This window comes from Nematostella vectensis, chromosome 13, assembly GCF_932526225.1.
Source record: "Nematostella vectensis chromosome 13, jaNemVect1.1, whole genome shotgun sequence".
Classification (NCBI taxonomy): Eukaryota; Metazoa; Cnidaria; class Anthozoa; order Actiniaria; family Edwardsiidae; genus Nematostella; species Nematostella vectensis.
In genome coordinates this window covers 9,357,911-9,371,796 of record NC_064046.1, presented here as the reverse complement: position 1 = coordinate 9,371,796, position 13,886 = coordinate 9,357,911, and the positions used below count along the sequence as shown (strand labels likewise).

The 13,886-nt window shown below is 36.1% G+C and overlaps 1 protein-coding gene across 4 annotated transcripts; it reads left to right on the top strand.

Annotated features, from left to right (window-relative positions):
• The first annotated feature begins 2,919 nt into the window (after positions 1 to 2,919).
• On the top strand, positions 2,920 to 13,869 carry LOC5518542. 4 transcript variants are annotated; one of them, XM_048720813.1, is made up of 5 exons: positions 2,920 to 3,657; positions 6,273 to 6,768; positions 10,679 to 10,910; positions 12,098 to 12,210; positions 12,764 to 13,869. In XM_048720813.1, the coding sequence occupies exons 2-5, from the start codon at positions 6,352 to 6,354 to the stop codon at positions 13,526 to 13,528; spliced, it is 1,527 nt and encodes a 508-aa protein (XP_048576770.1). In that variant the 5' UTR covers positions 2,920 to 3,657; positions 6,273 to 6,351; the 3' UTR covers positions 13,529 to 13,869. The 4 variants fall into 4 exon arrangements, with proteins under 4 accessions (XP_048576770.1, XP_048576769.1, XP_048576771.1 ...); XM_048720812.1 differs by having other exon boundaries at positions 2,920 to 3,711; XM_048720814.1 differs by lacking the exon at positions 2,920 to 3,657 and adding an exon at positions 5,310 to 5,723.
• The last annotated feature ends 17 nt before the right edge of the window (positions 13,870 to 13,886 follow it).

Here is a 13,886-nt window from a genome sequence, read left to right as displayed (position 1 = left end):
TATTTCTAATCAAGTGTGTGCGCCTGTTTATCTTTTGGTGTGAAGGTACACATATTTCTAATTCAGTGTGTGCACCTGTATATCTTTTGGTGTAAAGGTACACATATTTCCAATTCAGTGTGCGCCTGTTTATCTTTTGGTGTGAAGGTACACATATTTCTAATCCAGTGTGTGCGCCTGTTTATCTTTTGGTGTAAAGGTACACATATTTCTAATCCAGTGTGTGCGCCTGTTTTTATCTTTTGGTGCGAAGGAACATATATTTCTAATCCAGCGTGTGCGCCTGTTTATCTTTTGGTGTAAAGGTACACATATTTCTAATCCAGTGTGTGCGCCTGTTTATCTTTTGGTGTGAAGGTACACATTTCTTATTCAGTGTGTGCACCTGTATATCTTTTGGTTTGAAGTACACATATTTCTTATCCAGCGTGTGCGCTTGTTTATCTTTTGGTGTAAAGGTACACATATTTCTAATTCAGTGTGCGCCTGTTTATCTTTTGGTGTAAAGGTACACATATTTCTAATTCAGTGTGTGCACCTGTATATCTTTTGGTGCAAAGGTACACATACTTCTAATTCAGTGTATGCGCCTGTATATCTTTTGGTGTAAAGGTACACATATTTCTAATTCAGTGTGTGCGCCTGTTTATCTTTTGGGGTAAAGGTACACATATTTCTAATTCAGTGTGTGCGCCTGTATATCTTTTGGTGTGAAGGTACACATACTTCTAATTCAGTGTATGCGCCTGTTTATCTTCTGGTGCGAAGGTACACATATTTCTAATTCAGTGTGTGTGCCTGTATATCTTTTGGTGTGAAGGTACACATATTTCTAATTTAGTGTGTGCGCCTGTATATCTTTTGGTGTAAAGGTACACATATTTCTAATTCAGTGTGTGCACCTGTATATCTTTTGGTGTGAAGGTACACATATTTCTAATTTAGTGTGTGCGCCTGAATATCGTTTGGTGTGAAGGTGAAGGTACACATATTTCTAATTCAGTGTGTGCACCTGTATATCTTTTGGTGTAAAGTACACATATTTCTAATTCAGTGTGTGCACCTGTATATCGTTTGGTGTGAAGGTACACATATTTTCAATTCATTGTGCGCCGCCTGTTTATCTTTTGGCGTAAAGGTGCACATATTTCTAATTCAGTGTGTGCGCCTGTTTATCTTTTGGTGTAAAGGTACACATATTTCCAATTCAGTGTGTGCGCCTGTATATCTTTTGGTGCGAAGGTACACATATTTCCAATTCAGTGTGTGCGCCTGAATATCGTTTGGTGTGAAGGTACACATATTTCCAATTCATTGTGCGCCGCCTGTTTATCTTTTGGGGTAAAGGTACACATATTTCTAATTCAGTGTGTGCGCCTGTATATCTTTTGGTGTGAAGGTACACATATTTCCAATTCAGTGTGCGCCGCCTGTATATCTTATGGCGTGAAGGTACACATATTTTTAATTCAGTGTGTTCGCCAGTAAATCTTTTGGTGTGAAGTACACATATTTCTAATTCAGTGTGTACCCCAGTAAATCTTTTGGTGTGAAGTACACATATTTCTAATTCAGTGTGTACCCCTGTAATTCTAATACACTTTTTTATAAGAACGTCTAATTTTCAGTGAAGGCTAAGCCGTTCTAATTTTTGGGACATTTTAAGGCTGAATATGTTCTTAACGATGTTCTTAAATTTTAGTGTATATAAAAATATAATTCCCAATGAATTATTAGGAAGAGAAAGTACACTAATGATCAATAGCAACAATAAGGTTGTTACTATGAGCACAATTTTATTCTGCATTTTAGAATATTTTTTTCTGCTATCTGAGCCTCGGCATGTTCTTAAGATTTGGTGAAAGCTGAAGAAATTTTTTTATTATTTTTCACTTAATTTTGTTTTTGTACAATGTTTACCGTAAGATAGACACAAATACAAAGCTTGGGCTCCCTGTGATTCAGTATGTGCGCCTGTGTAATCTTTCGATCTTTTGGTAGGAGGGTATACATATTTTAAATTCACGATTGCCTTTATATCTTTCTGAAGCTTTAAATTTGAGGAGTTTAGGTTTACTGGGAATAAATTGTTTGGTTCCCAAGATGATTATTAGAATTGGATTTCCGAAAGACTCTTGTTTCCGATGAGATACAACTTCTCGGCCAAAGTAACGGAATTGTTCTTTTTACGCCAAATAGTTCTTTTTCCAAAACTGCAAATTAAATTTGTTACAGTAAGTAACACAAGCTGTAAAATGTGCAAAGTGTTGCACACTCAAGGGCAATATGCCGTGAATCTAAGTCCATATTTTGATTACCACCCACTTCCTACTAAAAAGTACAAAAATAATTACTTGAATATTTAAGGTCCCCCAAAATTACTACTTAACTTGTTCTTATTAAGTCAAACACTACCCAAAAGACATTATTTGGCGATAATGGCCGTCATTTAAAACATTAGTTCAATCTTCTGACTGATTATCATTCTGTAGTACTTATGAGAGTAATGTCCCACGCGATAACACCATTTGCAAACACGTACTGCTGACATCATAATCAAGTCAGCAAACATCAAGGAGATCACAGTGAGCAAGACCGTGGGACTACAAGATATATCTGATATGTTTGCTAACCTTTTTCCGTTTACGATTTTAAATTTGTCTAGATATTACCCCGAGACAAACTCTCAAGTTTGACTGACATTACTAAGGGGAAACTAAACATTACAAACGAACTTGTGCCATTTTTCCTTATGTTTGTTTTTCCTTCTTTCGTGACTCCCTATACTTTATACTCATTGAATATCACCCAATAGATAAGATATTTGTCTATGAGTATCATAGAAACTTAATATCTGTAATGTTTTTTTTTTTTGTTACTTAGGTATCTGTTTGTACCGAAAAGTAGAGTGAAAACAAATCGGCGAAAGAGTTCTTTACCACAGTCTTGAATGGTGTTCTTTAAAATATCAAATCATTCTTTTTATATATATTTTAGCAACGCAATGACAGGAAGGGGATATGGGAAGTGACGCACATAGACTGCTGTTTTATTTACACTGGAAACCGAACACCCAAGTTTTAATGTCCTTAAGATTAGGGGATCCAAGAAGCGGAAGGATTCAAGTTCATTGTGTACATGATTCAGTAAACGTTTGCCGAGGAGTCATACGAATTACATAACAGAAACATGTAAAGTTCATTGCTGGCGTTAAGAATGGTGTAATACTCATGAGAAAAGTTCAAGATGAAAACATACATTTTCTGACCTTAATGTCGAGTACAATTTTCTACTTTTTTATCTATTTAAAATATCTCCTCTTTCAAACATTAACGTCGTTACTTATCTCTTATTCAAAAGTAAAGAAATTATTTGAATAGCGGACTCTCATTATGTGCTTGTTTCAAAAATGTTATTATCATTAAAGTGTAACGAGTTAGGTCATTAAAGGCTATTGTTAGCCCCTCAGGCTGTTCGGATGTTCAAGGAAAACCCCTACCTTAGCGTGCCTCTACCTCTGCCTAGAAAATAGTCCCTTAGAGACAGAAGATAAGAGCCAACAGAATTCGTATTGAAGAAGCCCAGAATTGAATGACTACAGTATCGACCTCTGGGCGTTCAAGGATAGCCAAGCATCCGCGTTTACAGGGAACAAAGGTAAACGAGATTTTCATACCAAAAGGATGAAGGGATATCAAACTACGGTAACAGGTAGGCCTTATTTCTCAAAAGTAATTTTACGTTTATGAAATTTTTTTTAAAGAGGGATTTGAAAATTAAATTAACAATGAAATTTTAAACAAGCATACAAACGGCTTCATTGGTGACGGCTGGATCTGAAGTCTTAATTTTTCATCCAAGTAGAAATTGTTCGTCCAAATAGAGATTCCTTAACTGAGTTGTGCTAGGCCAATAACAAGAAGAGTAAAAAATTTTTGGAAATCTTAATAAAATTACACAAAACATAAAACTCAAGAACTCGCACTGAGTTGTGCTAGGCCAATAACAAGAAGAGTAAAAAAAATTTGGAAATCTTAATAAAATTACACAAAACATAAAACTCAAGAACTCGCTTAAAAAACATAGGGTAAGATCTGGAATTAGTCTCTTTAAAGCTTAAAGATGGTTGCCAAGATCAAGCAGTTTAAACCATGTAACTGACAAAGCTAAGAGCTGAAACACGGAGAAGCACTACAATTGAATTCGTCGCCATTACAAAATATGACAAATATATATAAGGTATATTTTAAAGTTAAAGATAGTCTTTTACCATCGCAATAATGAATATTGAATGAAATATTGATTAACATTTTCTGACAATGAAACAATAAACAGCATGCATTAAAAAGAACATCAAATATTTTTTTTCTGAGATCAGAGCGTTTATGGGCCACGATCTTGAAAACAGCTGCGCGTATTAAAAGAAGAATCACCGACACAAATTTCAAACAGCCTGGTGTGTAAAAGTGATTAGTGTAAAAGTGGTTAGTATGAAATTTGCTCCAAAATTAGCACACTTAAAAAAAATCATATCACATTTGCTTCCGTGACTGTTGCAGGGATATAATAAACAACGCTGCTTGCCATTCGTATTCTATTCAATCTCTTTTTTTCTTTTGACTTAAAAAAACAACAAATAAAGTAATAGAAGCTTTATGCTCTGCTCCCCTTGTGAAGGCTACAGTGATTCTTTCCTTTTGGATAAAAGCTATTTGCTGTGCTTCCCCTCTGAAGGCTACAGTAATCATGCCTTTTGGATAGAAACTATTTTTTTGTGATTTCTCCCTTAAAGGTTATGCTTTCCGTCTTTCAGTAATTCATGACTTTTGCGGTCGTACTCTTTTGCTCTTAGTATGTGAACCTATTTGAATTGAATTAGTTCTATGTTTAGAAAACGTAAATAAATCATTACTGGATTTACTTTCAGGTTTCTTTGCGCTTATTTCCGATTCCTATTTTTGGAACATAATTTTTTCTCAAACCAGCACGGTCTTTGCATTCTTACTACAATTATATCATCATTATTCAATTTTAGTCCCTTATTATTAAAATATGGAGATAATAAACGTTCAATTCCTTATGAGGTTGTTACTTGGTCTCCCGAGTATCAATCTCATACAAAGAACAACAGTAAAAACCAATTTCTATTCTGTTGTATTATAAAAAAAGATGTCATTAAAAATTATATAAAAATAAACATACCACCAAACATGTAAGAATAGCAAATATTTCGTCCGTTTTCCTGAGCCTTTTTTCAGATTTTAGAAATAAAGTAAATTAACAGCACATTAATCTAAATCCAGTATTTCAATCTAAATATTATTTTTGGGAGGCTAGTCTAGCTTTAAAAAAGTACCAAATTGAAATTCAAAAACACACACGAACACAATGAAACTGCCCGTGAAAATGAAAAATGAAATAGAGGGATTTACGCTAAGCGTCAAAAACAGATGTCTTGCTAAGTTATTCGACTCTGGTGGCGCGAACAAACTTTAAATTAAAGTGCCAACGACCAATCATAAACTTGCGACGTCACACGAGCTGAAAATCGCAAATGGGACCTGAGTGTCGAAAGAAAATCCTAAGTCCAGCTGACTCCAATGAGTGGTATTCATGTAAGGCAATATCCGTACTGCAAGGCTTTGTTAGTAAACATCACATCTGCTGGTATTATACTATTTGGCGGTGCGTCTTGGGTACTGTCTCCAAGATCTTTTGCTATTGTAAGTTCCCTGCTGGTTTATCATTCAAGCCATTTCTGATTACTTAATATTAACCTTCTTGTTTTGCCAATAGTCTCTCAAACACCACTGTTTCGTTAGATTAAGGTTTCATCAACGGTTTTATTGGTATCGATAAAGTACCCTTTGAATCGAAGTATCTAACAATCGAGAAGTTTTTGTAGTTACAACAGAGAAAAAGACATTGCACTTCCAATATACCATCGTCTTAGTTTTCCCATAATAAAAGCTAGCCCCTCTGAAGGAGACGCTAAGCTGAAGAGGCAAAGTAATTTAAATTCTGTCAGGATTTAGGTGATGGATTAGACCGTTAGGCTATGTGATATTGCTCAAATAAAGCCTCTCACAAATGTAATAAGCTTTTTCCACATTGGTGGATCACAGATAGTTCAAGACCTGGCCCTTTAAGGCGAAGTTTTTGTAAGGTATTGAATAATCGTCCACACTTAAAAATACACAGTACTTGCAAAACCACAGACTTCAAGAACCTTTAATTTATATTTTACTCAGCTTCGAATTTTCTCATTTCAGATCAGAAACTTTGCCAGTTTTGGGACGCACCTATAGCGAAGCAGCTCTTGGGAAAATATTCATATTCTAACCAGTCAAGATGTCTTCCAAACGAAGCATGAGCTCCGTGGTTCATTGCTTAACTCGCATACGGAAAATGAGAGCACGGAATAACCTAGAAGTACCGAGGGAACAGCTAAACGCGATTCTCTACCCAATGTACATGGTCACCTCTTTTATAGGACACAAAAACAAGCGACATCCGTGGTTTGGTCGCTTTGGCCTTGTTTTATGGATAACGAGTCTCTGTGTTCACTTTGCGTTGGATTTCTACGAGGCAAAACACATATTCGGAACGGCATGGGCAACAGCTATAGGGGTCTTTTTTGTTTCGTTTACATCAGGAACTTATGTTATCATCAAAGATTTGATTCCATGGATTGAAGACGGACTCGAAATACTCTACGTTGATGGGAACTTTACAGAAACGCTGGAGAAAGTCAAGCGAGTTGCTAAGGTAAGATCTTGTGAACATACATTTAAAAAATCAAAATACAAGAAGCAAGATAAAGATTTATTATTCCTATTACAAATTAGAAGGTAAAATGTCTGTTAAAGCAAAAAGCTGATTTTTTTGTGAGGAAATTGCAGATTAATTATTCCCGACCAGATCTGTACTAAAAACCTAAGGAAGTCGATGTTATTGACAGCGTCTGTTAACATCAGCATATAATGGTTTTTATTAAACGTTTTTATTAATGAAACAAGGAAGGAAGGATCGTAGGGTAATAATCTCTGTAATACAGGTCTTTCTGTACACAAAGATGAATAATTCTCAGGAAAAAAGCCGCCTACAAGAAGATTTTCCGACAAAGAACAAAATACACAAAAGATTAACATTTTCCTAAAGAACTCACCCCAAGTATTTTTTTTTAACATAAACCATCTCAAAAAGAAAAACTGACAGCCGAAGAAAATAAATTCAAGTGGTTTGCAGTAAATATTATCTAGTCTGATTTGAAAGAAGCTTATAAGTAAACACAATTAGAATAAGAAATAGCGAAGGACTAATGAAATGCTTGACAAAGTAGTCTACTAAATGAATCGATTGGGTCTATAAATGAATTGAAAATTGCCTGTATTAGCCCGGACCAGCCGGATTTTGAAACTAAGGGTCGACAAATACAAAAATATTTTTAAAAAAATCCTGCAATACTAAAGAATTAAACATTTCAATGTTTTTATAGAATGAAATCAATCCACTATTTAACTTTTCCTGAAAGTTAAAGGCTTTCGATTGACTTTTTGTTTCAAAATATAGATAGTAAATAGAAAATCGATTGCTTTAATAAATATCAGAAAGGGAAATTGTTCATAAGAAAGCAGTCTACGTGCATAGTGTTTGTAGAATATTTTCATATAGTTTGCTCATATGTCCCAGCTGATGGTCTGCGCTATCATCCCTTAAACCCCTTCCTCGAAACCACTCATTATTTTTTATCTCAAAAGCAACACTAACCTGAAAAATAAATTGTGCTTAATCTGTCTTAATCACAATCCTGATAAATATACCCATCGCTACTTCAAATATATCTGATACAAAAAAGAACGTCTAGAAAACACTTTTTATAGACATTTTCAAGGCAAATATCCAGAAGATGTGAGCAAAACTTTTCTCGCTTTTTCGTTGTAAGTGGCACTCACCAATTAAGATAATAACAGTAAGCAAAGGTTTTTATGGTCATATATTTCGCTGATCACTACGAAACCTGCGTTTCTGAGTACCTCTCTCTTACACAGAATCTATGAATAGCACTCAGGATTTAAAGGAGAGAAGTATTTGTTTTATCTGCACCTTTATGAGAAATAGGAAATCGCCGATAAATTAGATTAAGCCATTTACCATCTCTCACCGTCCTTCGTGTCCTTGACACTCAGACGCAAGTCAAAATACATTTATTTCTTATGAATTATTTATCTAAGATAAATAAGATATCACAAAAGAGAGCTAAACGTCGGACTTAGAATTTCTATCAGAAATACTTAATGATATAAATAAGGCCTTGACCTTTTTGCTAAATTGCAAAATTGCTCGATTTTCGTCGTGATCTCGTTTATATTTGTTTAGAGCACTACTGGATTTGAAAAGCTTAACTGGTATTAGCAGGATACCCAGTTTTTACTGTAAAAGCCACAATTACAGAGTATACCACTATTACTTAAGTAAACAAAAGCCATAAATTCTACAAAAGATGTTCAGCATTAAAATAGGCTTCTCTTTACAAGCGATTTCTATAGATCTCTAAAAGTTTGACACCTTCAAATAACAAAATCCAGAGGAAACAAATTATGTATAACGTTCATAATGACTTTTTAAAATCTTTTGTTAACGATATTAGAACCCATCTGTGAAATAGAAGAACACTTCGCCACGTAGATGAAAGTAAATGTAGTACGGTAATTATATCATACGGTGATTCTTTTTTTCATTTAAAAGGCTTTTTTGAGTTTGGTATTTCTCGCAGATTTTCCTTTTTTTCTTTTTTCAGAAAAGTTCATTGAAACCTTTGTTTAAATTTTATATTGCGGAGAGCGGAGACGTTATGACAGTTTTATTGACTTTGTGATATACAGTTTATGCCGGCTTCCGATATGAAATACGAGTTTAGCAATAAAAGCAATGTCTAACAAAAAAAAAAATGAAACTGTCTCGTTTCTTTCATACGTTAAATTCAATTTAATTGGACCCAATAAAACTAATAAACAACGTCTAAGTATACAACAATTATAATTGGAGAATGAAAAAATCAACGAAAACTGAATGGACGGGAATTGTATCGAAAGTAAATAAGCAAATAACGGAGTGTTATTGTAATACACGGAATGTTGATAAAATCACAATCTGTCCTAAACAATAGAACGTCTTAATTTCAGTTTAATTATTTAATATTATTATTTTGACATTTTTTAAATATTTTTTTTCTTAAATGAATATGAGGTATACCGACACCGGTAGAAGGTGTCTTTGAATTCATAAGAACGCATGATCGGCCAAGCCCTAATTTCCTGACACTTCCTCTCATTTGTAACGTTACGTATCTCTGCAATCAGGCGCGTCAAACATTTGTGGCAATGGGCAATACTCATCTGCTACATTTAAAAGCGTTTGTCTATCTTTCATCCGTTCAGCATTCAACCCATCAGTTCAGTTACGCTAATTACCGGACCCAGAGAACAAGCCTAACTGAGCTGCGATTTCTCGCAATAGGCTTTTATTACAAGTTTTTAATTTGTTCTTTTGCAATTTTTGAAATCTTTATTTTCAATCAATAGCGAGAGAAAACAATGCTTGTTTTAGAAGAAGACCAATGTATTACCAATATAGCAAAAAATGCAAAATCACACAATCGTAACCAGTATAACCTACCCAACACACCATAAAATACGAATTACTGTTATTCTTCATGTGTTTTGAGGGGGGAGGATTTCATGAACTTCTCAAGTTGATATTGAATATGTAGCCCCCTCCCCAAACAAGTATGGGCTAGAACCCAACAAAAATCTTATGATAGTATATAATCTTTTGATAGTATATAATATACTACAGTTCACATATACCCCCTCTCAAATCGTTGTCCTGAAGATTTCAAGTGTAAAACAAGTGCTCCCTGCAAATAAAATAATGCACAATAATGCTGATCAAATCAGAAGTCAATTGGAAATGTGTGAATCTCATCAAGAAACTTACCACCAGTAAATGGGGAGATTAGGCGAGAACAAGGAGTTGTTCTCCCAACAATCACAGGGGCCTTAATGAATGCCCCCCCCCCTGTCATCCTGGGTCCAGGCCACCCCACCCCCCCTCCCCCCCGTCCAGGACTGTTGGAAAAAACATGCCAGCAATAACATCTGGAAAACATCATAACAGAGAATGCTCATTTGACAAGCACCTTGCAAAGCATGGGGCCAACTGAACAGGCTGAGATTGGGCTGGGGGAAGACCAATGCATTCCATTCAAATATCAGTGCCTTTGATTCAGAATGTGCCTCAGCAGCAGAATTCAGACTATGTCCACCACATAAGGAAAGCCTGCTCCTCTTTGGTACTTGTCTTGGGGCCCAAGGTCTTAGAATCCTTGACCAAAGAACCCCCCATAATAGAGGGGGTCATAAAACGGAGGATGAAATTTTCCCCCAGAATGAAAAAGTGGCCTGAACATTAAAGAAAAAGTACAATTAATCACGTTATATTGTTACCTTTTGTTCTAAAGACATTTTGTGCTGATAATTATTGAGAAAAAGCAAGAATATGAATCTAATAAGCATTTAGGAGACTAAAACAAGTACTATCTGTATAGTTATTTTAACAAAAATAACATAGCATACTACTGTTCTATGATGCTATATTCTAGCCTTTTCTTCAACAGAAGTTACCCATCATTGTCCCAGTTGGTGCTTTATTTGGGATGTCGGGCCAATATATCTGCTACTATATCGATGGTGCCATACAGCTGGAGTTGAAAGAGACATGGGCATATGTGACATTGAATGTGTTGCGTGTTGTTAGCTTGTTCCACATCCTGTTTGGTTATATACTCATCCTTGTTCTCCTGCTTTATGTCATGTACTTTACTGGCCTCTCCATGAATGAGTTTAGAGGTAAGTATATTCATTAATTGTTTAATTTTATTCTTTTGAAATGAGACTACTTTATTTAACTAGATGAAGATGTGGTAATTGATGCCAATTGATCCCATTAATTGGGAAATTATTATCTCAATCTCATCTATTAGTTATAAGCAGGCAATATCTCCCACACAGATGTGCAGATGGCTAGCCAGGCAACTAAATGTGATGTTATTATCTGAGGCAGGATGAAACCATAACTTACTATCATGATTGAGCATCTGTTTGTTCTTTTCTTTCATTGACACTCACTCTTCTTCTGTCCATTAAAGACATTTTATAGCATTCTTTATCTACAATAAATCCACCCTGTTTTCTTTGGATAGAGATGCCTGTACCTCCAAAAATCAAACTTAATAAATAAATAAATAATTTATATGTAATCTGGAAATATTTTACATTAAATTTATTCCAAGCTAAGCGACATTTTTATCTCCTTGATAACGGTGTTCGACTATGCTTAAGTTCCGATAAAAAAAAGAATAAAGAAACTTGATGGTTTTGTCAAGCTAAAATAGCCCCACCAGAACAAATACTAAACTCCTGGGTTATTATAGACAATTGCTATAGATTTCTATACCTGGTAGTGGAAGGACTATATCCACTTGCTCAAGTGATACAAATGCAAACGTACTTGAAGTGGTGAATAATGACGAAAAGCTTTGCTTCTTTTTATATGTAAACTTGCGGTACCGCCTAGCCGCCATATTGGAATCCGATTTCAGCAACACAGGAAACCCATACATCCGGGATTTCCACCTTGTTTCTGCGAGCCCGCGATTTCCCGAAAGCAAGACAATAAGAGTGTAAATGGTGTTTTTTTTCTTTAAGAAAAAGACGTCAATTCACAAGGGTTCACAATTTTTGAATATGGGAATGGCAGGACGGCAGGACGGCGCACAAATTAATGCTTTGCGCACCCTTTTAACCAACAAACTTCCAAAAGAGGTCTTCCAAAGACGGCAACCTTTTCTAATGGTATGGACCCTAGCCCACGAGGATTACAAGAAGGAAGGGGGGAGGGGGACAAGATTTCGAGCTGCCAAAGCCTCGCTTCGCGTTCAGACTACACAGAAGCCCGACCTTTTAATGGTTTATTTGTGGTCGGTAATGCCTTTGGCGAACATCTTCAAGTTTATTACTTTTCTTTTGTGTTTCAGTTGGAATAGAAGGCGAGTTTAAAGAAAAACATGTTCGTCTAACGTTTCGCGAAGCGGTGCAGATATTTGAGCATCGCTCGGCATTTATCAGACGCTCTTCGAATGCTTGTCTGGTGAGTCTTAACACTCATGACGGGTACCCTGTGGTGCTATAAGAAATGAGGATGTCAAGCAGTGCTTGTTGTGATAAATTCCTCACAGCCAACAATTTTTCCTAGCCTCGTCCCCAATGCTCCTTTTCGCTGCCCGGCTTCTCGCTTGTGACGTCATAAGATATGACCGCGTTGCATCATGGAAAAAAGAGCTGACAAAGGAGAAGTCTGGAGACGAGGCTATCTACTGTATTTTTGTGACTTGATGACATGTGAAATACTAGTAACATGGACATTTTCATAATAATTATACATTGCAAAAATTGATATTATTTTTTTTTATATATGATATTATTTTTTTATATATTCATGAAAGCGCCCAAGAAAGTCAATGAATTTATTGGGGTGCGTTTTTCCTCAACATTAATAGAGCGTTAATCGGGAAAATACTTTGTCACAGATTGTGTCACTATCGTATCTCGAGAGGGTGGGGGGACCGGAGTGGAGAAATGAAACGATTTACGTAATAAGAATAAGCAAATTAAAAAACAAACTTTGTCTTTTTTCTCATTAGTACATGCTGGTGAACCTCGTGCTAACCACTGCTCTATCGTTCGCCATCAATGCCTACAATTTTCTATTTCTTGACCGCAAGGCGGTCTACCTGTGGTTTGCACTAGTTCCAATGATCTGGAGTGTTACACCGCTGACCGTCGCTGCTTGGGCGACAGAAACATATCACAGCTACGTCACCACGGTCGTAAAGAGCTGGGGCGAGCATCCCGAATCAGATGAGAGCGAATCAGAAGGCGAGGAAATGGACGAGTATCACGAGGCAATGAAGAAACTCAAAGTGAACCGCTCTAGAAGTGTGCTCATAGCAAGCACAAACTTACTCAAATCTTTGAAACGAAAAAGGTTGATCCTCAAAAAAGACAGAAGGCTTTCGTTAGTCGCTCAGAGACGAGAGTCTTTGGTGGAGAACCAATTACCCGGACAAACAAGCCCTAATAATTTCCTCACAGTTTCTGATTCTCTTCAAAGGCTGAACGAAGAGCTCGATTCTCGTTCACCTCCTACACTTCATAGTAACAACAACAGCAGCGAGAGTTTACCCTCTAACACACCCCTTAAGGAATCTCCACGTAAATCCAAGTTTAACTTCAAGTCATACGTCATGTATTTACAAGGACTTATACACGAGACTGGGTTTTCTATTGGAGGGATCATCTTGACGTGGGAAAAGGTATCGAGTTTGGCCATTTTACTGGTATCCGTACTTGCTGTTTTTATACAGGAGATCTTGTTTGGCAGCAGGAAAAGTACTTTGTTGACGTAAAACAAGCATAAGTTCTCACATTAGATTTGAATCTGTTTGTATATAGAGTTAAAAGAGTCGCACTTGCACGGGTGTAGCAAGGGTGTCACCAGTTTACTTCCGGAGGGCCGACGGAAACCTCAACAGACAAAATAATGTATTAGAATCAGCCCAATTTAACAGGCCATCGGCTTCTCGAAGAAACTCCATACAGACACACTGCTTTTGATATTATAAATATTTTTCGCATTTTCAGTTAAAAATCATCGAAGAATATTACGAAATCGACCGGAAGTAAACTGGTGACTTTGCCTGAAAAAGTATATCCCAACAAAAAATATAATATTCCTGTTAACCTCATCCAAAAGTAATAAAAAAA

Coding starts and splice junctions, on each gene's coding strand:
- LOC5518542 (XM_048720813.1), top strand. CDS start 6,352: ATGTCTTCCAAACGAAGCATGAGCTCCGTGGTTCATTGCTTAACTCGC. Junction 6,769..10,678: donor AAGTCAAGCGAGTTGCTAAG/GTAAGATCTTGT, acceptor TTTCTTCAACAG/AAGTTACCCATCATTGTCCC. Junction 10,911..12,097: donor CTCCATGAATGAGTTTAGAG/GTAAGTATATTC, acceptor TTTGTGTTTCAG/TTGGAATAGAAGGCGAGTTT.